This window comes from Microcaecilia unicolor, chromosome 12 (genome assembly GCF_901765095.1).
Source record: "Microcaecilia unicolor chromosome 12, aMicUni1.1, whole genome shotgun sequence".
Classification (NCBI taxonomy): domain Eukaryota; kingdom Metazoa; phylum Chordata; class Amphibia; order Gymnophiona; family Siphonopidae; genus Microcaecilia; species Microcaecilia unicolor.
Window position 1 is genome coordinate 87,670,152 of NC_044042.1, and position 27,560 is coordinate 87,697,711.

A 27,560-nucleotide genomic window follows, 5' to 3' on the forward strand; every position below is an offset into this window, starting at 1 on the left:
GAATAACATCTACAACTCATGTTAACTCTCAAGACCCATCCAGAATTTTGACATATTTGTGCATAGGTATCTGTGCAATTAATGGCACACCAATAAGTGTATAAGAACATAAGAATTGCCATACTGGGTCAGACCGATGGACCATCCAGCCAAATACCTGCTTCCAACATTGGCAAATCCAGGTCACAAGTACCAGGCAGAATCCCAAAGAGTAACAAACAAAAAGGGAGGGGAGGAAGGTCTGATATCAGAAAAACAACAGTGGTGACGACCAATGTCATTTGAACAAAATACATTTGTATATATATTTTGGTGATGCAAATTGTAATCATGAGGGCATATTTCCATCTAAAAGGATAACATCCAAAGCTGCTTTCTACGTATAAAGGTATTAAATTGAAAATACTCTCTCTTATTCACAGTGTTGTGGCACTCATCAAAAGTAATTACAGCTATTTTTATATTTCACCTTAAAGTAATTAGCAATGGTAATTAAATTACTCCTCTAGGAAAGTGGTTAATTACTGATTACAGTTACCAGTTTACAATAACTGGTTACTTTTCCTCTACTTTTGAACACGACATGAAAAATAAAGACAGCGCATGCAAATTCTCAAATTTGACATATTCCAAACACTAAAATGAAAATAAAATGATTTCTTCTACTTTTGTTGACTGGTGATTTTGTTTTCCTGATCATGTTGGTTATAGTCTCTATCTGTGCTGTGAACTCAGTTTCCAGCACCTCCTGTCCATTTGCTATTTCTTTTTTCTTCTCCTTTCTTTTTCACTTCCTGCCTAATTCCATCTCCCTCCTCTGTCTTTCCTTCCCTTTATTTCCATCCATCAGGACTGGTTAAAAATTCTATAACCTCATACAATGGGGACAGCAGAGGATCTGGCTTTGCTTATGTGTTGCTTTCGTCTGCCCGGATCCAGCGGCTGCTATGGCTGCTTCTCCATCCTGCCCTGCTCTGCTTCGGCAAGGCTTCCCTTGACCAGGAGCTTCAGGATTATTTTTTGTGTTATATTAAAGTTGGATCTGTTGGTCTCTGAGGAGACCCCAGGATCCAACTTTAATATTAAGAAAAAAGGTCATAAAGGTGGAGACATGACCAGGGCAGCTTGAGGAAGCAGTGGATCTGTGGCAAAGATTTTATATATATACAGAATATAAAATACTCATTTAGAAAAAAATACACACACATACACGCAGGTACACAGATACTCTTACACCTTCTTCAGAGAAGCTGTGAATCAGTGCAAGAGAATTTGTAAAAATCTATTTATAAAAGCAGAAAAGCACAAAATAAACAATGTATTGGACATTTCATATCCAAAATATAGAACAGGAGAAGTTCTCTACGATGACGAATCACAGAAGGCAAAAGTAGAGACTAAAAGACGATTCACCACTGGAGACGTGAGTCCAACAGTCTTTATTATATCAATGATAACGACCCGACACAGGCCGTGTTTCGACGCTAAAAAAGCGTCTGCATCATGATTCTTGATCTGTTTGCGTCCAGCATTTTCTGATTAGTGATACGTGATCAGTGAGTTGACAACACACATACAAGTAGGACTCCTGGTTTTGCATTTACTACTTGGTGTATTTATTGACCCCTGATGCAGACGCTTTTTTAGCGTCGAAACACGGCCTGTGTCGGGTCGTTATCATTGATATAATAAAGACTGTTGGACTCACGTCTCCAGTGGTGAATCGTCTTTTAGTCTCTACTTTTGCCTTCTTGGACATTTCATATAAATGGTGTTATGAAATTATTCCCTATAAGGATAAACATGCTGGTCAAGTATGACCGAGACTCTTCCCTTCTTTCCAGCTGATTTTCTTGGCATGAAAATGTGCATCTGATAAAGCCACAATTTGAGTACTGTACTTTCCACTGCCTCTCAAAACTCATCCCCGACCACAACACCGAATTCACTGCTTCACAAACAAAGCTGACAGCAAAGTGTGAAGATCTTCAGTCATCCAAACTCTGTTCATTCTTACCTGTGAGCCAATCTCATGATTCTCCTCAGTACTGCAGCCTTTCAGATCTTACAGGTTTCCTTTAAATTACGTCTTCTTACCTGAACCCTCTTGGATGAAGCTCTCTCAAACAGCCAACTGACAAAAGGAGGTTCCCGAGAGTCACTTGTGTACCACACAGGCAGGACAATGCTTTTCCCTTCAACTGCAATCACTGGGGTTTGTCCAACATGAACTCGTACAAGGGCAGACGAGAACTCTACAGTGGATTAAGAGAGCATCAGTTAAATCACTAACATTCACGAACTACGTACCTGCCAAACTCTCCTTGCATCCCTCCACCCCAGCACTGCACTACATCACTGAATCTGTAAAGAACCTCCATGGCTCCTCAAAACACATTCCTCCTGAATATTCAAAACTATTTAACTCAACAGGAAGGCTCCTGGCCGGTTAAACAGAGTTTAAGCACCAAACCTGGAGGAGTGGCCTAGTGGTTAGAGCACCGGTCTTGCAATCCAAAGGTGGCCAGTTCAAATCCCACTGCTGCTCCTTGTGATCTTGGGCAAACCACTTAACCCTCCATTGCCTCAGGTACAAACTTAGATTGTGAGCCCTCCTGGGACACAGAAATATCCAGAGTATTTTTAACAAGCAATTACTGGCACTACTTAAATTTAATTGGGTGTTACATGCATAAAGTTAGCTGCATGATCCACGCCTAAAGTTTATGTGGAGCAGAACGGGGGCGTGATTTTGAGTTATGCGTATAATTACAGAATAAGGGTGCTCCACACATAAATATAGGTGCGAACATTTGTACCATGTTTTCATTGATGCAAACGATGGCACCTACATTTACGCACAACCATACACTTAAGCGTTATTCTATTAACCGTGACTTATAGAACAATGCTTAAGCGGCTTTTTGATTTTTCAGGCACCATTTATAGAATCTAACCCTATAAGTATTTTTTTTTCTATTAATTCATTCCATTTTGGGATGTATTAATTTCTTAGGTACCTTATTGTGTGTCCTATTCAAAGATAATTCTTTGCATATCTAAATGTCAATTAAAAAATACAGTCTTCACAAAAGGAAAAACACTTTCCCCAATCTCCTCCAGTCTCTGTTAAAACTTAAAGCATTTTAAGGGGCAGGTATGATCTCCAGTTACTCCTGCCTCACCAGTGCAATGATTGAAAATGGTGCCATTAGTTTTGCCGTATAAGAAAATGGCAATAAACGGGGGTCTGAAAATTGACAAGAGTGTTGTCCTTGTCTGCTGACCCAGTTTGCAATGGCTGAACGGGGATGGGCAGGGGGAGGAATAACCTTACTTTGCCTCTTCTCCTCAAGTATGTAGTATTAGTATATAAAGAGGAACTGGGGAGGAGGGAGGAGAACTGAAGCACTGTGAAGGATAAAAGTTTGAAGGGGGGGGGGGGGTCCAGATTTTTTTTGTTTAATTTTGCTTGTTTAGTGTCTACAGGTATTTCATTTGAAATGAAATGAAAAAATACATTTCTTTAGATTCTTGGGGCTCTGTTTACTAAGCCATGCTGTAGGCGTACACACTTTTTAGCGTGCACTCAAAATTAGTGTGCGCTAACGATAAACACACCCATTATATGCCTATGGGTGTCTCTAGGATTACCACATACAAAGTTTTAGTGCGTGCTAAAAAGTGTGTACGCCTACAGCACGGCTTAGTAAACAGATCCCTAAACCTGAGCGATGTAATTGTGAACACTGAAAGCCTACCCAAATGACCCAATCTAATCCTATGAACCCATCTACCCAACACATATCCAGAAGACGACGACAATGACTCAGACTACATCTCCCACCATATTTCCCTGTGCTTTTCCTGTGTCCCTTCCCCCTCCCGCCTCCTCTACCCCTCCTCCAATGCTCATCTACCCCTTGCTCATACCTCTCATACTCCCATCACCCTTCCCCATCTCTACCTACCTATCTCTTTTTATTACTCTGCTATAATTAACTAATATTTTCTCTATCAACACTCTGTAATCTATATTATTATTATGTAAGACGCATTGAACCTGCTTTGAGTGGGAAAGCGCGGGGTACAAATTTAATAATAAATAAAAGAAAACACAAATATATATATTACACATACACACACACACAAATACACATACATACAGTGGGGGAAATAAGTATTTGATCCCTTGCTGATTTTGTAAGTTTGCCCACTGACAAAGACATGAGCAGCCCATAATTGAAGGGTAGGTTATTGGTAACAGTGAGAGATAGCACATCACAAATTAAATCCGGAAAATCACATTGTGGAAAGTATATGAATTTATTTGCATTCTGCAGAGGGAAATAAGTATTTAATCCCTCTGGCAAACAAGACCTAATACTTGGTGGCAAAACCCTTGTTGGCAAGCACAGCGGTCAGACGTCTTCTGTAGTTGATGATGAGGTTTGCACACATGTCAGGAGGAATTTTGGTCCACTCCTCTTTGCAGATCATCTCTAAATCATTAAGAGTTCTGGGCTGTCGCTTGGCAACTCGCAGCTTCAGCTCCCTCCATAAGTTTTCAATGGGATTAAGGTCTGGTGACTGGCTAGGCCACTCCATGACCCTAATGTGCTTCTTCCTGAGCCACTCCTTTGTTGCCTTGGCTGTATGTTTTGGGTCGTTGTCGTGCTGGAAGACCCAGCCACGACCCATTTTTAAGGCCCTGGCGGAGGGAAGGAGGTTGTCACTCAGAATTGTACGGTACATGGCCCCATCCATTCTCCCAATGATGCGGTGAAGTAGTCCTGTGCCCTTAGCAGAGAAACACCCCCAAAACATAACATTTCCACCTCCATGCTTGACAGTGGGGACGGTGTTCTTTGGGTCATAGGCAGCATTTCTCTTCCTCCAAACACGGCGAGTTGAGTTCATGCCAAAGAGCTCAATTTTTGTCTCATCTGACCACAGCACCTTCTCCCAATCACTCTCGGCATCATCCAGGTGTTCACTGGCAACTTCAGACGGGCCGTCACATGTGCCTTCCGGAGCAGGGGGACCTTGCGGGCACTGCAGGATTGCAATCCGTTATGTCGTAATGTGTTACCAATGGTTTTCATGGTGACAGTGGTCCCAGCTGCCTTGAGATCATTGACAAGTTCCCCCCTTGTAGTTGTAGGCTGATTTCTAACCTTCCTCATGATCAAGGATGCCCCACGAGGTGAGATTTGCGTGGAGCCCCAGATCTTTGTCGATTGACAGTCATTTTGTACTTCTTCCATTTTCTTACTATGGCACCAACAGTTGTCTCCTTCTCGCCCAGCGTCTTACTGATGGTTTTGTAGCCCATTCCAGCCTTGTGCAGGTGTATGATCTTGTCCCTGACATCCTTAGACAGCTCCTTGCTCTTGGCCATTTTGTAGAGGTTAGAGTCTGACTGATTCACTGAGTCTGTGGACAGGTGTCTTTCATACAGGTGACCATTGCCGACAGCTGTCTGTCATGCAGGTAACGAGTTGATTTGGAGCATCTACCTGGTCTGTAGGGGCCAGATCTCTTACTGGTTGGTGGGGGATCAAATACTTATTTCCCTCTGCAGAATGCAAATAAATTCATATACTTTCCACAATGTGATTTTCCGGATTTAATTTGTGATGTGCTATCTCTCACTGTTACCAATAACCTACCCTTCAATTATGGGCTGCTCATGTCTTTGTCAGTGGGCAAACTTACAAAATCAGCAAGGGATCAAATACTTATTTCCCCCACTGTATATATACATACATACCAGGGGCGTATCTGAACTGCGGCGGTAGGGGGGGCCAGGGCCAGAGTGAGGGGGCACATTATAGCCCCCCCCCCCCGCCGCCGCCGCCGCCGCCATTGCCGATCCCCCTCCCCCCAGCCGCTACCATTGCCAACCCTCCCCCTCCGTTGCTCGCTTACCTTCGCTGGCGGGGGACCCCAACCCCCGCCAGCCGAGGTCCGCGTCCTCCTGCCGCTGCCGCTGCCGGCTGCCTTTGGTGCTTTCATTTGTCCATTGAAGCTGGCGCCAACTAAAGTTTCTTTTGACTCTGACGTCGCTGCACGTTGTACGTGCAGGACGTCAGACTCAGAAATGTTTCTGAGTCTGACGTCCTGCACGTACAACGTGCAGCGACGTCAGACTCACTACACATAGACAGGGTTCAGAGCTGAGGGATTTGATCCGAATTTGCTTCCTTACAGGAGTTCTCTTGCTTTTTTATTTCCTTTTACCTTTTGACTTGCACCCATCCTAAGGGGTTTCTTAGATTTCCAAATAATGCTTGGTTAGCATAAAACACTAAGGGTCCCTCGTACATTGGCATGCTAGCGTTTTTTAGCGTGCACTAAACATTAGAGACACCCATATATTAAATTAGGCATGGATCTGCCACATTCTGTAGGACTACGCACAAATTCTAGGAATGCCCCTGACCATCCATGGCCACACCCTCTTTTCAGATCCGCACGTTAAGAATTTATACGCACATGTTTATAGAATACCAAAAAGATGCACATGCAAATTCAAACTGTTGCCAATTAGCACCAATAATTCTTAGCAACCAGTTATTGGTGCTACTTGGCTTGTTATTCAATTAAATTATTGTGCATGCAAATTGTGTGAACGCCCAAATTTTCACACAATTTTGAGTGCCATATAAAAAATGTGGGAAAGATGTCTAAAAAGATGAGCCATTTTCCAAACTCAAACACCCAACTTACGAACGCCAAAAAAAAAACAGGCACAAGAACATCTGTCTGGCATCATTTTGATATAGATGGGCAAACAGACTCCCTGCAGGTCTAGTGGTCAGTGCAGTGGACTTTAAACTGAAAAAAACTTAAACACAAGTTAGAAGGTTAGAATGTGCGTGGAATAAAAAGAAAGACGACCTCACACTTGACGCCTGGAAACAACTTCAAAGAAAATATAAATATACCATAAGACAAACTAAAAGATTATTTTATAAAACTGAAATTGGACCAAGCTACAAAGACACACACAAACTCTTCCAACTCGTGAATAAACTGCTAGATATCACACCAATCACAACCAACAGCAAAGATACACCAGGAGCGGACAATCTTGCGAAATACTTCAATGAAAAAAATCGTACAATTGCAACTTAAAATACCAGTCAGTACCACCGATTACGCCGCACTCCTTGACTGTCTAGATCCAGACCCTGGTGTACACCCAGCAGACAGAACCTGGACCAACTTCGAGATATTATCGGAGGATCTTATCTCCCAAACACTCAAAAGATTCGCCGTCTCATTGCAAATTAGACATATGCCCAAACAACCTTATGACACCTGCGCCTCAAAAATTTATAACAGACCTCACGAATCACATGAACTATATGTTACAAATTGGACTCTTCCCGAAGGAGAAAGGAAACATTCTACTCACCCCTATACCCAAAGACGCAAAGAAAGTGCCAGTGAATTAACCAACTGCAGGCCAGTAGCATCCATTCCCTTAATAACTAAACTAACGGAAGAAATGGTAACCAAAAAACTCACAAACTATTTAAACAAATTCTCAATACTGCACGACTCCCAGTCAGGATTCCGGTCTAACCACAGCACGGAAACGGTACTAGTCACTCTCATGAATAAATTTAAACAAATGATTGCAACTGGCAAGAACATACTACTTCTACAATTTGATATGTCTAGCGCCTTCGACATGGTTGATCATGGAATACTACTACATATCCTCGAGTACTTCGGAGTTGGAGGCAACATTCTCAATTGGTTCAAGGGGTTCCTAACCACACGATCATACCAAGTGACATCCAATTCGACTACATCAGCTACATGGATACCTGAATGCGGAGTTCCACAGGGATCCCCCCTATCGCCGACCTTATTCAATTTAATGATGATACCCTTGGCGAAACTACTATCAAACCAAAACCTTAACCCATACATATACGCAGACGATGTAACGATCTACATCCCATTTAAACAAAATTTAAATGAAATTTCCAATGACATCAACCAAAGCGTACATATCATGCACACATGGGCGGACGCATTCCAGCTGAAACTCAATGTAGAAAAAACCCAATGCCTAATACTCACCTCGCAACATAACACAAACAAATTCACCACCATTAACACAGCAAAACTGAATCTTCCAATTTCAGACACCCTAAAATTCTTGGAGTAACCATTGATCGACACCTAACACTGGAGAGTCACGCGAAAAACACAACCAAGAAGATGTTCCAATCAATGTGGAAATTAAAAAGAGTAAGATCTTTCTTCCCAAGGACCATCTTCCACAACCTGGTACAATCATTGGTACTCAGTCATCTAGATTACTGCAATGCACTCTACGCTGGCTGCAAATAATTAAAAAACTTCAGACAGCAGCAAGACTCATATTCGGTAAAACAAAATATGACAGTGCTAAACCCCTGCGAGAAAAGCTACACTGGCTCCCACTTAAAGAATGCATCACGTTCAAAATATGCACCCTAGTTCACAAAATCATTCACGGAGACGCTCCAGCTTACATGTCAGACCTGATAGACTTACCACCCAGGAATGCTAAAAAATCATCCCGCACATTCCTCAGTCTTCACTTCCCCAACTGTAAAGGTCTAAAATACAAACTAATGCATGCTTCAACCTTTTCCTACCTGAGCACACAATTCTGGAACACACTATCGCGCAACTTAAGAACGATCCATGATCTAACTAACTTCCGCAAACTACTGAAGACCCATCTCTTTAACAAGGCATACAACAAAGATCAACAAATATGAACTCCTATACATATATCCAGAACTGCCTTACAATATGTGTTTGTTAAACTACTATCATGTTTTATCATTATCATGTTACCCAAAATCCTTCTGTTATATTAAATGTATATTTTCTCATATATTTCCACAATTCATGATGTATTGTAAGCCACATTGAGCCTGCAAAGAGGTGGGAAAATGTGGGATACAAATGCAACAAATAAATAAATAAATAAATAGTAGGTAATTTTGTGGTTTTGGAGGGCTCATGATTTTCCACCACAAATTTACTAGGTAGTGTGGGATTTGGACATACTACTACTACTAAACATTTCTAGAGCACTACTAGGGTTATGCAGCGCTGTACAGTTTAACAAAGAAGGACAGTCCCTGCTCGAAGGAGCTTACAATCTAAAGGACGAAATGTCAAGTTCGAGCAGTCAAGATTTCCTGAATAGAGGTGTAGTGGTTAGGTGCCGAAGGCGACATTGAAGAGGTGGGCTTTGAGCAAGGATTTGAAGATGGGCAGGGAGGGGGCCTGGCGTATGGGCTCAGGGAGTTTATTCCAAGCATGGGGTGAGGTGAGGCAGAAAGGGCAGAGCCTGGAGTTGGCGGTGGTGGAGAAGGGTACTGAGAGGAGGGATTTATCTTGAGAGCGGAGGTTACGGGTAGGAACGTAAGGGGAGATGAGGGTAGAGAGGTAAGGAGGGGCTGCAGATCGAGTGCATTTATAGGTTAGTAGGAGAAGCTTGAACTGTATGCGGTACCTGATCGGAAGCCAGTGAAGTGACTTGAGGAGAGGGGTGATATGAGTATATCGGTCCAGGCATGGATCCTCTTGTTCACAATCCACTGATCTGACCACTAGGCTACTCCTGGAACCTGTTTGCTGCTCTGTTGGGTATGCCTACAATACCTGATGTTGTCACAGTGTCTGGTATTCCCTTTCAGTTTCACTTCTTAGGGGGAGTGGGAGGGGGACAGCATCCACTGGGGATGGAGAGATCAAGGTTTAATAAACAAAAACAGCGAAGATGACACTAAATAACAATAAAGTGAAAAAATGGAAAGGAAGATGAAAACAGGAAAAAACATAAAAAATGTGACAGAGAAAAAAATCCAAAAATATACACTTAAAAATAAAAAAATAAAAAATGAAACACAAAATGTGTGTGTAAACAATAAGGAATCTCATTAGCCAAAGATGGTTTGAAGTAACTTTATTCAGCACCAGATTTATATGTGACCAAACACAGGACTGTGTTTCAACAGATATACTGTCTGCCTCAGGGGTCAAACACTATATACAAAATAAATACATACAAAAAAAGGTTAAAAACAAGAAAGTCTACAATTTTCATATAAAACATAATAATAAAAATGACAACATCAATATCATAATCAATAAGAATAACAATAATAAAATGATAGAATAATAAATTAAATATAAAATTAACATAGATTATATATGAGAAAATAAGCACCAATCAGTATGAAGACAAAAACACAATATAAAAATATATATGCAATAAAATGTGTAATAAATAGTTAACAGGACTGACCTTGAGGGGCATAATCGAACGCAAACGCCCATGTGTAAGAACGTCCATCTCCGAGAACGGGTCCGTGAAGGGGTGGGCCGAATTGTATTTTTGAAAAAGATGGACGTTTATCTTTAGTTTCGAAAATACGGTTTGAAATGCATTGGATGTGGGCGTTTTTGAGATGTAGGCGTTTGTTTGAGCTGGGCGTTTTCGTTTTTCAGCGATAATTTAAACCGAAGCGTCCCAGCTCAAAAACGACCAAATCCAAGGCTTTGGGTTGTGGGAGGGGCCAGGAATCGTAGTGCACTGGTCCCCCTCACATGCCAGGACACCAACCGGGCACCCTAGGGAGCACCTTTAAAAAATAGGGAAAAAAAACAATTACATTACCTTGGGTGCTGAGACCCCCAAATCCCCCTCTCCACAACTCAACACCATTACCATAGCACTTAATGGTGAAGGGGGACACCTACATGTGGGTACAGTGGGGTTTGGGGAGGGGGGGTTAGAGGGCTCCCATTTACCACCACAAGTGGTACAGGTAGGGGGGGATGGGCCTGGGTCCGCCTGCCTGAAGTGCACTGCATTACCCACTAAAACTGATCCAGGGACAGGACTTGGTGCTGCTGTATAACCTTGGCACAGCAGTTCACACTAAGACTAATCTAGCTGAAAACGTCCTTTATTTCAATAACCACGTTTACTCACAGTTAACTGCAGATCAGAGGTTGTGCCCCACTGGCAACGAGTCTCCCTGGTACTAAGATTAGCAGTAGGTCAGAGCTGGCAGAATGGTGTACAATGCCCTCTTTCAGCAACATTCAAGGTAAGAACTAAGTTCTGTAATGTGGCTAACACACGAAAGGGATCTAAAATGGACTTACAAAAATGGCCACTACCTCGTGGACTACCGGAAACAAAACAGGGCACACTCTAACCCAGTAAGCAGAGGGAAAAGCATCATGGGAGAAGAGCCTAAAAACTACCAACATCGTGAGACTGTAACACAAGCTACTGAAATCACGGAGCCCAATACCCTACACCCACCACAATGCAATGCTGATGTGACCCTGCAGTGCACCCGAGAGCCACATCTGACCCAGGGAAAGGCTGTGAGAGGATCGAACACATTCTGCTGTCATGGAGGTGGGTACGGAATTTGAGGGTGGCATAGAGGCTGGGAAATAAGGTTTTTGCAAGTGGGTTTTTTTTGGTGGGAGGGGGTTAGTGATCACTGGGGGAGTCAGGGGAGGTGATTCCCGATTCCCTCCGGTGGTCATCTGGTCATTTAGGGCACTTTTTTGGGACCTGTTCGTGAGAAAAAAGGGTCCAAAAAAGTGTCCTAAATTCTCGCTAAAAACGCCTTTCTTTTTTCCATTATCGGCCGAGCGCGCCCATCTCTGCTCTGCCGATAACCACGCCCCAGTCCCGCCTTCACCATGCCTCCGACACGCCCCCATCAACTTTATTTGCTCCCGCGACGGAGTGCAGTTGAAGACAACCAAAATCGGCTTTCGATTATACCGATTTGGCCGCCCATGGGAAACAGACGCCCATCTCCCGAACATGGGCATTTTTCTCCTTTCGAAAATAAGCACCCTTGTGATGAAAATTACAGAATGTGGGTGCAAAAATAGAGAAGAATAACTGATGATGATCTAAATGAAGAGAAAGGAACCGTTATAAAACCACAAAAAGGAAGAACACTGGAACAGGTAAATAATTTAGACATTGTATACGGAGGAAGGGCAATCCTCAGGAACTATTAAAGGGTCATAAACAATGATAATAAATAAAAATGAAAAAAAAATTGAAATAATAAAATAATGAATTAAAATAAAAAAGTAAAAAACATCTATATGACCATAAAAAGTGTATAAATACACAATCAGTTTTAATGAGAAAGAAGGGTTAAATGTGTAAAAAGGTTTTAAAGAAGTGTATGAACCAAAGTAATACAGGGAGGGGAAACAGAAAAGAGAGAAATATATATATATACGTATCTCAAATATGAAAAAATAAAATCGTGTGAAAATCCACTATATAACTGGACTTAGAGGCCCTGGGGAGAATCAAGAAACCTACAAAAAGAAGAAAATATAAAAATCAGTGGTTCATAATAGGTAAGTGACATGGAAGTGTACTACTAAAAAATATATGAAATATAAAAGAATAAAAAAGAAAACAAGGAGAAAAAAGAAACAGCTTAGAACGGGTAAAAAGTGGTATGCTGTGCCGTAGTCATAAAGCATGCTTTAAGCTGTGAAAAAAAGGGGGGGAGGGGGCAATAGCACAAAAAAAAGGAACAGAAAGTAAAAAGGGAGGATGCTACAAACTACCATTAAAGTGAAACATGAGTACCTATCATGAAAATGTGGAAAAAAGGGGTCAATTTGAAGGCTAGAACAAAGTGTCGCTGTCATCAAATAAAAAAAGAAGTCAACATCGTATCCATAAAAAAAATGATGTTATAAATTGGGAGAAAGGCTACTTAAGAAAGCAAAATATAAAAAATATATTTTTGGGGCATCACAGTATCTGCCAGATGTAGAAAAAATACAAACAAACCCCATAGTATTAGCTAGAAGAAAAAAGTAAGAGTGACCGGAGAGCGGAATACTGAGCAGTAAGCATGAGAAAAGTAGCCATAGAGTAATGGAAAGCTGAAACGTAAATAGAAATGTGCTAAGATATAAGAACACAGACCACAAGGTAAACAAACTGACGTACAGAGTTACAGAGATTGAAACTAAAGTCAGCAATAAAGAACCAAATCAAAAGAATAAAACAGCAAGGACTCACCCTTTTTTTCCACATTTTCATGATACTGCATGGCCATGTGTGCCTGGGGACTTTTTACCCACTGTTGTAAAAAGGGCCCTGGTGTGCAGGAAAAACAGCCCCCACCGATAGTGCAGGTCCCTTTTTCCCGTAGTTTGGTAAAAGGACCCATCTGGCTTGACTTTGGCTATTAACTTGGAAAAAAGATGGCTGAGGGGAGATATGATAGAGGTATATAAAATAATGAGTGAAGTGGAACGGGTAGACGTGAATCGTTTGTTTTATTCTTTCCAAAATACTAAGATTAGGGGGCACACATTGAAGCTGCAAAATAGTACATTTAAAACAAATTGGAGACAATATTTCTTCACTCAACGTGTAATTAAGCTCTGGAATTTGTTGCCAGAGAATGTGGTAAACGCAGTTAGCTTAGCAGGGTATAAAACAGGTTTGGAAATCTTCCTAAAAGAAAAGTCCATTAGCCATTATTAAGATGGACTTGGGAAAATCCACTGCTTATTTCTAGGACAAGCAGCATAAAACGTATTGCACTGTTTTGGGATCTTGACAGGTACTTGTGACTGGATTGGCCACTATTGGAAACAGGATACTAGGTTTGATGGACCTTCGGTCTGTACCAGTATGGCAACGCTTACGTTCTTAACTTTGAGGCCATTGAGTGAATTCCTTCAAAAAGGCGGTAAATAAATCCTAATAAATAAATAAATTACATTTTTCTTAATAACAAGAGACCGGATGCAGGGAGCAGAAAGTGCTCATCTCAGACTGACAGCAGAGGGCGCTTTCCTGATTAATACTACTTTCCATTCGCTGCTAAGGCTTTTGCCTTTTTACTTTTTACTTTTATAGTTCACTATTTCTGGAACCCCCTTATGTCAGTATCTAGAAAATTGTCTAAATAGTTGTACAGAAAGTATAGTTGAAAAGTTTCAGGGCAAAGATTTGTTACTGGTGTACATTTATGCATTTATCCTACACAACATCAGGAAAACAATCTCTGCCTAATTATCATTTATAATGTTTCTAAGTAACTGTACTATTTTAAAATAGTTTGTTAACATGTGATAGACTTTTCTGCCTTTTGAAACCTTTCATTTCTAGAGCCCAGAAGCACTGCAAACTACTGTTGGATATTTATAGGTTTCTTAATATATCTTGGGAGTTTCCTGTCAGGTCTCTAGAAGCTCTTGGACAGGAAATGCTGTGTTGGAGCGATAACTCAGGGAACAATGGCCTCCAGGAGTCTATGTAGCTGAAGGGTAGCGATATGTCTCTGTAAATAAACAGAGGACACACTGAATGCAAATACACGACTGCCAAACAGCATGACATACCGTAATTAACTCTGGAAATCCATGCAAGGCCTCTCTCCAGTTTTATACCCCAACCAGTCTGTGCAGACTCCACAGGAGACACCTCTCTCCAAAGTTACACCCAAACCACACCAATAAGCATAGGCTTCAGCCTTGGACAGGTTCCCCAACCATTTTTCTCTTCTTTGTACTTTACCTTTAGAAGTATACAAAGAGCATGCTTTGACAAGAAATTTAACTACAAACTCTAAGGAAACATAGAACTATACACGGGAGGAATTATATAATTACACAAAAAGTTGGTCAAGAATCAGAAAACAAACAGGAAATTGTCATAAACTGCTTTTTACTATTTTAGGAGTCCTTTTACTAAGCCGTGGTAGGGCTACTGCGTGAGTAGCGCGTGCCCAATTGACCTTACCGCTGGGGTAGCGTGGGCGCCTGGTGATAGTTCCAAAGTTGGCGCGTGTATTTTCTCGTGGTAGACAATTTTCTATTTTCTACAATGGGGGCATTCCTGGCAGTAATCAGCAGCGTGGTCACATTGCCATGCTCTGCCCGATTACCACACGAGTAGTGCATAAGCCAGGGGCGTAGCCAGACTTCGGCGGGAGGAGGGGTCCAGAGCCAGAGCCCGAAGTGAGGGGCACGTTTTAGCCCCCCCCCCCGGTGCTGCCGACACCCCCACTGCCGCCAGCACCACCACGAACTTTGACCCCCCCCGATGACCCTCTTTGACCGCCTGCGCCGTCTGCTACCTTTGCTGGCGGGGGACCCCAACCCCCGCCAGCCGGTCTTCTTCCTTCATTTGGTTGCCGAGTCTGACGTCCTGCAGGACGTCAGACTCAGAAATCAAACGAAAGAAGAAGACTTCGGCTGGCGGGGGTTGGGGTCCCCTGCCAGCAAAGGTAGCAGACGGTGATGGTGGGTTGACGGCAGGAGGGGGAGTTGAGAGGGTCGTCGGAAGGGGGTCCAGGGCCAAATCTACGGGGGCCCAGGCCCCTGTGGCCCCATAGTAGCTAAGTCCCTGGCATAAGCCCTTACTGCCTTCTAAATAGGTGGCGGTAAGGGCTCAGGCAGTAAATAGCCACACGCTAATTTTAATATTAGCAAACAGCCATCTACTGCCCCATTTTTAAAAAGGCCTTTTTCCCACCGTGGAAAAAAAAAAAGGGCCCAGCACACACCAATTTCACATGCCAAAACTAGCACAGGCCACTTTTTACCGTGGCTTAATAAAAGAGCCCTTTTATCTCCAGAAATATCACAGAAGCCTAGATTGAGCCTTCAAAGCAGCACAGGAGACACCTTTCCCTTCTAGAAAAGAAATCTCAATTGCTGCAGTTCATTTAAAAAAGTGGAGGGTCATTTTTCGAAAGGATGTCTACTACTGTAACGCTCTGTATGCCGGCTGCAAAGAACTGACTATCAAGAAACTCCAGACAGCCCAAAACACCGCAGCCAGACTCATATTTGGTAAAACCAAATACGAAAGTGCGACATCCTTAAGAGAGAACCTTCACTGGCTACCACTCAAAGAACGCATCGAATTCAAGATATGCACGATCGTACACAAGATCATTCACGCAGATGCCCCTCTTTACATGTCTAACCTAGTAGACCTACCGCCCAGAAATGCCAAGAGATCAGCCCGCAAATTCCTCAACTTGAACTTCCCTAGCTGTAAAGGGCTTAAATACAAGCAAGCACACGCCACCACCTTCTCGTATAGAAGCACACAGCTATGGAATGCGCTACCCCCAACCTTAAAAACCATGGACAATCTAAGTAACTTTTGCAAATCCTTGAAGACACATCTCTTCAACAGAGCCTACAAAAAGAACCTCTAAAAACACAAATCACTATACAACCCACCCACACAACCAATTACACCTCCTACATCACCCTACTTAACACCCTCTTCTCTTTCTCTAAATATCTTCATCCTACCACTGACTATATCTACTATTCCCTCATGAATATGTCATAATAACACTCTGTAAGCCACATTGAGCCTGCAAATAGGTGGGATAATGTGGGGTACAAATGTAATAAATAAATAAAATAAATAAATCTGAACATCGAAGTCAGAATGTCCCAAACGGACATCCATCTCACATGTATTTTCAAACAGGATACAGCTTGTTTGAAAGTACGTGAGATGGACATCAATGTGGTGGAAACATCCAGCATGGACATCCATTTTACACACTGAAATCTCCAAATTTTGAAAGGACATGGACATCTGTATAGCAGCAGTCTTAGAAATTGTCTTACAGATGTCCCTGCAGAGGAGAAGATCAGTTTAGTGGTTACGGCAGTGGGCTGTAAACCAAGGGACCCTGGTTCAAATCCTACTTGAACTCTTTATTCTTGTAATTGTGAGCCCTGTAGGAACAGAAAAATACAAAACCACACTAACAATTCTTGGTGGGGCAAATGAGAGGAACCCATTCAATTCGTAGGAGCATAATGTAAGACATTTTTCGCCAGTCCAGGGCAGTGTAGCCTGACCTGACCCTCCTATGCCTTGATAACTTTCTGCATCCAGCAGCCCCCACCGCACCCACTCCCTCCTCCCATATTTAAAAAAACCTTCCCCTAGTATCTAATGCACTCCCATCATGACCCCAACCTAACTGTAAAACATTTTCCCTGGTGTCTAATGCCCCCCCTTGAGCCCTCTTGGGGGGCATTCGAAACCAGGGAAAGGAATGGAAAACAAAAATGACGTTATAATGCCTTTGTATCGCTCCATGGTGCGACCGCACCTCGAATATTGTGTTCAATTCTGGTCACCGCATCTCAAAAAAGATATAGTGGAATTAAAAAAGGTGAAGAGAAGGGTGATGAAAATGATAAAGGGAATGGGACGACTTCCCTATGAGGAAAGGCTACAGCGGCTAGGGCACTTTAGCTTGGAGAAAAGACAGCTGAGGGGAGATATGATAGAGGTCTATAAAATAAGACTGGAGTGGAAAGGGTAGATGTGAAGCGTCTGTTTACTCTTTCCAAAAATACTAGGACTAGAAGGCATTCAATGAAGCTACAAAGTAGTAAATTTAAAATGAATCGGAGAAAAGTTTTATTCATTCAACGTGTAATTAAACTCTGGAATTCGTTGCCAGAGAATGTGGTAAAGGCGGTTAGCTTAGCGGGGTTTAAAAAAAGGTTTGGACGGCTTCCCAAAGGAAAAGTCCATAGACAGTTATTAAAATGGACTTGGGGAAAATCTACTGCTTATTTCTGTCAGTCCCTTATTTGGTAGATTGGGTGGAGACTTCCAAACAAGGAAAAAAATTGTCATTTTGCAGACCAACCCTACCTGTTAGTGTATGAGCCAATCATCACCCACACACTGTCAGGAAGGGTGACATTTTCCAAAGAGCTACAGTAATTTTCCCGCTCATCACCTACTGCATGACCATGGAATTTTTGTAGTTAATTTCACATTAGAAGTCATGTATTGAGCTGGCTCTATGATATTACTTTTACACTTTCCAACCGTACAAGGGTCAAAAGCCATTGGACAGTTCATTTCCATACCAAGCATCTTTAGTTTGGAGCAGTTTACCCAGTATGCTTCATTCTCAACCATCTTATTCAATTATGAAATTGTAACAGAGATATTTGCAGTTCTCAGTTATATTATTGTAATCCGCTTTGGGCTCTTACAAGGATTTGGCGGAATATAAACGCATGGATTAGATTAGATCAGTCCCAAAGCGTCTGCGCAAATCTGGCTGCTTTGATAGGCAGACTAAATAGTAAACGATGACAGATCTGCACTCTATTACAAGGCATTCAATGATACATTGTCCTATCAGTGCAGAAATCCCCACAGAATACCTCTGCTACTCTCATTTCAAGATTTGGCACACTTATAATACACACAAAAAAAATAAAACCAAGGAGAAGGGTTCCTCTAAGAATCAGAGAATAACACAAAAAAGAGCAGGGGTAGATCGATAGGCATGTAACTAAAAAGTGTCACCAAAGACGTATTAAAAAAAAAAACAGCCAAGATTTACTGACTTAAAAACAAAGAAAAAGTCTATAAGGGACAATGAAAGGTTTCAACTTGTAGAAGAAATGTTCAAAAGAATGACTCGACGTGCCGTGTTTCGGCGTGATCAGCAGCATTAGGAGTCACAAACATCTAAATGATTTACAGAACAGCTATGAGGCCACAAACCATCACTCTAAAGTGAGACCAGTTTCAGTGGAAATGCCTCTCTCTACAAACACTGCAAACTGTGTGTCTCCTGGTTACCCCAATTAAACACTCTGTTTTGTGGACAAGAATGTGTTCCCAGAGCTAACAAGGCACGTAGCAGCTCAAGGCAAGTTACTTAGGGCAGAGGATGAATGTTTGGTTGTTCAACCAGGTTTCTGTTGTCATGCAACTCTACTGAAACTGATCATTTGTTCAGGAAGGTGAACTGCATATGTGGGATAGTGGTTTGGGGAAATTGATATTGGTTGGGTATCAAATTGGATGGACAGCAGCCTATGGGGAGTGGGAAGTAACATGGCAGGATTTGTTTAGGAAGTGTGTATTTTAATTTGTATTGTACCTCGATTAAAAGTGTTTTTGGAAAATCATGTTATGAGATGAAATACAGTTAATAAACGGACCGCTTATTTACGGGAAAGGAGAATGATAGATAACAATTAACCCAAAACAGGAAGAAACCTCTACAATATAACACCTAGTAACTGCAAGAACATTCTGCTCTTCTAAGAACACAACCAAGAGATAAAACAAGAAAACTTTGGTTTGAAGGACAAGTCTAGTAACCTTTAGACTTACAGAAGAAATGTTAGTTCTATAAAGTGTTGTCCTCTCATTAAGGGGCCCTTTTACTAAAGCGTTGCCACGCAGCAACCTGGAACTACGCTGGCCCAACGCGGGTGCTGAAAGTAGTTCTACCCCTAGCGAGCTAGCGAAAATATTGAAAAATATTTCCGCAGGAGGTTACCCGAAAGTAATCAGGCAGTGTCGCGCACTGCCTGGTTACCACTGGGTTAGCACAGGAGCCCTTACCGCCACCTCAATGGGTAGCGGTAAGTGCTCCCCCCCCCCCCCCCCACCGAAATGGCTGCACGGCAAGTGCAAACTTACCACACTTTTGGTTATTTTCACCCGCTGCGGTAAACTGGGCCCTAGTTCGCGGCAAAAATGACCTCTGCCGCTAGCGAAGGACAACTTTTACCACAGCTAGTGAAAGGGCTCCTAAACCTGTTAGTTTTTTCTATACCATAGTATAACAGAGAGAGGGGAAGCGAAGCACAAAAATGCCAAGAAACAAAACAAAAAGCACCAAGGGCCTTCAAAAAAAGTCTTTAATCATATACGTTTATGAAACAATGCAAAAAAAGACCCGACACGGTCCGTGTTTCAGCGCCCAGCTCCTGCGTCAGGGGTCGCAAAATACAGCTGACAACATGCGGCAGTATTGAAAGAACAATACAATGTTGGAGAAGTAATATACTGCAAACGCCGTGTGATCCCCTTCACGTGCAATGAAAAAATATAGTGATGGAGCAAACGCAGTCCTTCAGTCAGGGATTGAGACCGTCACTGAAGCAAATAATAGTACATTATTGTTCAAATAATCAATAGAAATAGAATAAAATAAAACAGAGAAAAGAAAATAAGATGATACCTTTTTATTGGACTCACTTAATACATTTTTTGATTAGCTTTCGAAGGATGCCCTTCTTCGTCAGATCATTCAAATAAATATGTCTTCAAACCTTCCAAATTTTTGCCCCTTGATATGAAAATTAATTCTCACGGATAGACTTTAAATGTATATCTTTAAAGGTGATAGTAAGACCCCAATCTAATATTATTTTTAAAATATAGAAAAATAAAGTGTTGAAGATCCAACCATTTGTTCCCATCATATATCTGCTCTTTGTCCCTCAACTATTTTTTTAAGTCGTATTGTAGAAAATCTTTAGCATCATAGCTATGTTAGTTGAATGTTCTAATGCATGCTTATTAGGTGTATCATTAGTATTATGCTAACATTTATTTTTATTTATTTTAGATTTTGCTCACACCTTTTTCAGTAGTAGCTCAAGGTGAGTTACATTCAAGTACACTGGATATTTCTCTGTCCCAGGAGGGCTCACAATCTAAGTTTGTACTTGAGGCAATGGAGGGTTAAGTGATTTGCCCAAGTAGTGGGATTTGAACCGGCCACCTCTGGATTGCAAGACCGGTGCTCTAACCACTAGGCCACTCCTCCACTCAGCAACATTCCATGTAGAATCACCAATAATAGCAACATTCCATGTAGAATCTCAAATAGTAGCATCAGAATCTCAAATAGTAGCAACGTTCGACGTCCCACCGCACTAACCACTAGGCTATTCCTCCACTAGCAACATTCCATGTAGAAGCCTGCCCTTGCAGTTCAGCAATGCGGCCGCGCAGGCTTCTGTTTCTATGAATCTGACGTCGTGCATGTACGTGCAGGATGTCAGACTCACAGAAACAGAAGCCTGCACGGCTGATCTGCAAGGGCAGGCTTCTACATGGAATGTTGCTAGTGGAATAGCGACATTCCATGTAGAATCTCAAATAGTAGCAACAGAATCTCAAATAGTAGCAACATTCCATGTAGGATCTCAAATACTAGCAACAGAATCTCAAATAATTTATTTGGATTTTGCTCACAGCTTTTTCAGTAGTAGCTCAAGAGGAAGGCTCACAATCTAAGTTTGTACCTGAGGCAATGGAGGGTTAAGTGACTTGCCCAAGATCACAAGGAGCAGCAGTGGGATTTGAACCAGCCACCTCTGGATTGCAAGACTGGTGCTCTAACCACTAGGCCACTCCTCCACCCAGCAACATTCCATGTAGAATCTCAAATAGTAGCAACATAATCTCAAATAGTAGCAACGTTCAATGTTCCACTGCACTAACCACTAGGCTACTCCTCCACTAGCAACATTCCATGTAGAAGCCTGCCCTTGCAGATCAGCAATGCGGCCGCTCAGGCTTCTGTTTCTGTGAGTCTGACATCCTGCACATACATGCAGGACATCAGACTCACAGAAACAGAAGCCTGCGCGGCTGATCTGTAAGGACAGGCTTCTACATGGAATGTTGCTAGTGGAATAGCAACATTCCATCTAGAATCTCAAATATTTATTTAGATTTTGCTCACAGCTTTTTCAGTAGTAGCTCAAGAGGAAGGCTCACAATCTAAGTTTGTACCTGAGGCAATGGAGGGTTAAGTGACTTGCCCAAGATCACAAGGAGCAGCAGTGGGATTTGAACCGGCCACCTCTGGATTGCAAGACCGGTGCTCTAACCACTAGGCCACTTGTCCACTATATAACACAATAACATTATATAATATATAACATTGTATTATATCTCTGTTATTTGATATTCCAGTGCTGTTAAATGTGCATATTTTTGATACTGTTTCATGGTGGTTCTATTATTAGGTTCCAATGTACCTAATTTTCTTGTATTTATGTCTATTCTTGGTTGTTTTACTATTGTTATGCTGTTAACAGAATTGTAAGTTTTATGTAAAACTGTATCTGCTGTACTCCGCCTTGGGTGATGAATCTCTTCATAAAGGCGATGAAAAAATCCAAATAAATAAATCTGACACAGCTCAAAGTCTTGAGAATGGGGGACTGAGGTTCAGATACTGCATCTGGAGGCAAACAGATCATAGCACTGTGCTGTGCAGTGGCGGATCCAGGTTCAGACATCCCACTGTGCAAAAAGCTACAGAGTGGGGAATCTGAGTTCATATCTGTATTTTTATAATTATACTGAGCATGTGGAAAACAGTGTTTCCTCTAAGGAGTGGCCTGGTGTATGCAAATGGTTTTTTGATTAGCAATGCATATCTGTATATAGCACAAAAAAAAAACATTTTTGTGAACAACCATATAAAAAATCTGTGAGCGATGCTCCTAAAATGTATGAACAATCGCTCATGTGCTCCGCTTAGAGGGAACATTGGTGCAGAACCATACAATGGTGATACGTAGAATCTTATATAATAATACGCACCTCCAACGTTCTATGAGCCTGGCTGCCTGTGTCCGTAACTTTCCTCGCTGGGCTCCGAAGCCCCAGCTGACGTCACTGGATGTGATCAAGTTGGAATCTGTTTGTGTGCGTGCGCCAGACATCAGACGCACGAACACAAACTGATTCCAACCTGATCACATTCGTCCACGCCGCGCGGCCAAGAACAGGACTTCGGCTGGTGGGGGTTGGGGTCCCCGCCAGCACAGGTACGCAATGGCAGCGGGAAGGGGGGTTCGGAAATCGGAGGGAGGAAGGCAGGGAGGTGGGGTCTGGAACTCGGACAGCGGGAGGGAGGGGTCTGGAACTCAGAGGGGGGTCTGGAATTCGGAGGAGGGGACGACAGGGGAGGAGGGGAGGAATGCATCACCTGTACCAAAACTAAAGAAAAAAAAGGGGGGACACTGGAACTGAGTGGGAGGGAGGGACCCCAGGCACACACACTCTCTCTCACAGACACACACTTGCACACAGTCTCACTCACTCTGTCACACACACACACTCGCAAATTCGCTCTCTCTCACACAGTCACTCACACAGTCACTCTCACACACACTCTCTCAAACATACACACGCCGAGGAAACCCTTGCTAGTGCCCGTTTCATTTGTGCCTGAAACCGGCCTTTTCTACTAGTGTCATAATAAAGCCCTGCCCCGAAGAGCTTTCCATGCAAAGTAACTGAGATAAGAGAAGAGAAGCTGTACAAATAAGAGAAACAGGATTTGAATCTTGCCTTCTCTAGTCCTCAGGTGACTGCTCTAACAATGAGGCCACTTTATTCTTCCTGTCCAGTAGGGCTGCTGGGCATAGACTGATGTACACTGCCTTGGGTGAATCTCTTCATAAAGGTGGTTAAGAAATCCCAATACATAAATAGACACACAGCGGAAAAAATGCACTTAGTTCCAGGAATGAACAAGACATGATTCAATTAGGCCTACAGATGGAACAAAGATGGCTGTCATTACCGTAATGGCTGTCAGCTAATAAGTGGCACTTAAGATATATCGCCATCTCTTAGGCTGGAGAGGAATAGAAAATAAAACAGAGGATATCATGATGTGATTTGCTGCTTGAGTATATTGTGCAATTCTGATCACCATATCTCAAAAACTACAATGGGACTAGAAAAGTTACAGTGAACAACCACCAAAATGAGAGACAATGAACAGCTCCTTATGAGGAATGACATAGGTTAGAGCTCTTAAATTTGAAGAGGAGACTGCTGAGGATAGATATGATAGAGATCTATAAAGTCATGAGTGGAATAGAAGGGGTAAATGTTAATCGGCTGCTCTCAAAAAGCATAAAGATACTCCATGAAGTTACTAACCAGGCAATATTCAGCCTGGGGCAATGAGGTTCCAATATTCAGTGATGACACTGAACATCTGGGATCTGGCCAGCACTAGACCATGCATGCACGCAGGTGGGACATTCAGCCAGCTACCCAGTTAGTTAACTGGCTAGTGGGCTGAATATCAGATGGTCACACCTGATCCCCCAAACAAGAGAAGCGCCCCTTCCCACCCCGTCACCCAGGATCAGCCTCCATGACAGAACTCCCCACCCAAACACCTCCAAGATCATGTATCCTCAAGATAGATCCCCAGCCAGACCTTTGCCGGACTGCTCCAACGGTGTATCCCTTCCTGAACCCCCCATGACAAGAGCAACATCACCACCCAAAATCACCCCCCCCCCCCACTATATGTACTCCCCCAGGCCTAGCTTGGTGGTCTGGGGGAGGGTAGTCCAGATAGGACCAATGCCTAGTTGCTCCTGCCTTTGCTAGTTTCAAAATGGTGGCCACAACCTACCTGTAGTATCACAGTACTACCACTAGGGGTCAGGACATAACATTTTTTCAAATGATGTAGCTAAAGATTTTTAAATGAAGTTCAGCAAAATGTCATTTTTGCCTATGTTTGGTTTGAAGAAATGCTAAAACCAATACTATTGACACGGGAATAAATCTCAGACTATCTGAAAAGCTCGGGTCACCACAAATTGCACACCAGGGCCTCAGGTCTCTCAGCCATCGCTCACTGGGCTTGAACACAGACTCAGAAACACAAAGAGTGTATGTTATTTACCCAAGCAGGAGAAGGAAGGCCATTGAAAGAAAACCGATACTGTAGCAGCCGCAGCAGACTCAGTGGCTCAAAGGGCAAATCAATGATTGATCAAGTTTGGTCCCTGCGGAATATGAGGGCAGGGAGAGCACACAGAAAGGGATCCTTTAATCTACATATGGAGAGCAGCCAGCCACACATAGCTGCTGCATGCCACTAGAAGAACTCAACATATGCATGTATACATGCTAAGAAACTGTCTGGTCTATGAGCTGTTCACGTATGTTTTATACAAGCACACACTATTTCAAAATAACAGTTATCCCAATAACAAATAAGACTTGACTTACAAATGGGGCTGTGATAGAGGTACTTATTTATTTAATACATTTATAACCAGTGCTTTTTTTGAGGGGGTACTTGGAGGTACTAAGTACCGGCACCTTTTCCATTGTCTAAAATTGACCTACGGATCCCAAGTTTTAATGAAAGAGCTCAGGCTCTACACACCAATTCTGCCTTGTCATAGATTCTGTGACTGGTTGCAGGGGGCCTGGCCATTGTGGGGTGGGTCCCTTAGTGATCACCCCACCCCTGAAAGGTGACTAGCATTTAAGTACCGGCACCTTTTTTGCTAGAAAAAAAACAAACACTGTTGATAACTCGCCTATCCAGCCATCTATGCGGGGTACAACACTCATTCAAAACAAAACAAAACATAAAAACGTCAAGAAAACATACAGCCAATGCCCCAGAAACATCCGAAAGCCCTCCCCTCAAACAAACGCTTTACAAAACCACCAGGTTTTTAACCGCTTTTTAAACTGAGACACAGAAGAGAGTTGGTGCATGGCCAAAGGAAGAGATATGAATAACTGTAAATATTTTTCTTCTCGCCTACGGAAGACATTCAGAGGGGCATATGGTAGTGCCTATATATATATATTAATTTATTTCGTAAACTTTTATTGTGCTTATTGTTTAGCTTGAAGTTGGTTATAGTCACTGATTTTGCGATCTCATTTGGCTGTTCTGTTTGTACCGTGAACGCCGTGAGAAGGTACAAACACTGTTCAGTTGCAGTACTGCGCATACCTTCTCTTATTTAAATCACCAACACAGTACAGTGCCAACACTGTGTATACTTTTCTGCCCTACGTTACCCGATTAACACCGTATACATTTCTCTCCCTTATATTTCCTGATTTACAATGTAAAGTCCTTAGGACACATATTTCTTGGTCTAAACACCATACATATTTTTTCTGCTCTATAGATTCCGTGGACACATCTTTAAAGTACAATATATTTCTGCTATAACCCGAGTTGGAGTAATGTCGTTTTCTCTTTCTTTTCTATTCTATTTTTCTGCATAGACTATTCGACCTCAAGTTCCTACTTGAGAATACAAGGATCACTAAGGTCGGTCTTTATATATATATACATTTTTTTCATATAAACACCTGATCTCATTACTTTTTACATACTCACTGCATCCCATACTTTCCGTAATTACTGATCTTATACCCTCTCTGAAAATGGGCTTTGAATATGGCCACATATATATATATATATTTATTTATTTTTAAAAACTTCTTTAATAATTAAATACCCTCAGTATACACATATATATATATTTGTTTAAACTTTCCATTTTTTAATTTTTAATTTTCAGTTTGATTTAAAGATACATATACATGTAATATATATATATATATATATATATATATGTGTGCATGCATGTATTTGTGTGTATGTATGTATATTTATGTACACATATTTTCCTGACTTTCTTTGTCTTAATCATAGATTTATATGTGTGCACACTAATGCAATATAATATGCAAGCATGTTCTGCTTTCTATTTGCTATATCTTATAGAGTTTTCACATATGGACATGTGATTATATGTGTATATATATGTACCTTTTACTGCATTTCATATCTCTTTTTTAGATTATACAAATTCATATTGTCTTATCATTCTGAATTATTTATATTTATATTATATATATTTTTGTCAATATTATGTTTCTTCTATATATATTGTTCTTCTTATTACATTACTTTGATTATATTTGTTGTTTATTTTAATTGATGTTTTTAAATATCTATTGTTTTTAGACTCCTGAGGCAGGCCTTCTGGCCGAAACACAGGTGTCTGTGTCGAGTCATTCAATAAAGTGGTTCTTTAAATTTAACTCCCATTCTCCTGGAGTCATTGGTCCATTTCCCACTCTTCTTCTGTACTGTTGTTTTCACGTGGGAGCTAGTGTTCATCCACTTAGGTGGATTACTCCTTCTCAAAGGAAGAGAATTCCACAAAGAAGGGCCAGCCACGGCAAAAACTCGATTTTGAATTTCCTCTAAACGAACTTGATGAAATGAAGGGACAACCAACGAATTCAAATCTTCAAATCGCAACACCCTGGAAGGACAGCAAATCTGCAAACACTGCACTAAAGCCAACAGAGTAACACCCTGATGCGCCTGGAATACCAATACCAAACCTTAAACTCAATACGCTGCATCGCAGGTAACCAGGGCAACATCTTCCATTGCGGAGTAATATGCACCTCCCGACTCAAACCCAAAAGAAGCTGAGAAGCTATAAAATGATCATGCAAAATATGTGAACACTAACAGGGCCGCCAAGAGACTAAGCCGGGAAAAATGAAAGTGAAAAATTCCAAAGGATTATTTTTCACTTTCATTATTAGAAGCAAATATTGAGACTTTAAAAAGCAAAAAATAAAAAAATATATAAAAAATTTTCTCTTTGGAGTTTTTCATGCCCAATGATAGAAACGGAACGCCTTATATGTCAAAACACATCACGTAAGAGCGTTCAAAACCTTCAGCAAAACTGTCGTCGGTTTCTGAGGGCTTTTCTCCAAAGTATTCTTTGAGCACTTTATGCAAATGATCTGCTGAAGTCTGTGTTTTTTGTATTAGGTTACTTCATCTTAGCTCCAGCATATACTG

At 41.7% G+C, this 27,560-nt stretch overlaps 1 protein-coding gene across 1 annotated transcript in view; it reads right to left on the minus strand.

Annotated features, from left to right (window-relative positions):
- Positions 1–27,560, minus strand: part of ESAM (endothelial cell adhesion molecule) — a 101,908-nt gene that overhangs the window by 31,196 nt on the left and 43,152 nt on the right. Inside the window, exon 2 of the mRNA XM_030221910.1 lies at positions 2,098–2,255. Within this exon, the coding sequence (XP_030077770.1) occupies positions 2,098–2,255 (158 nt within the window). The remainder of the gene's footprint in view (positions 1–2,097; positions 2,256–27,560) is intronic.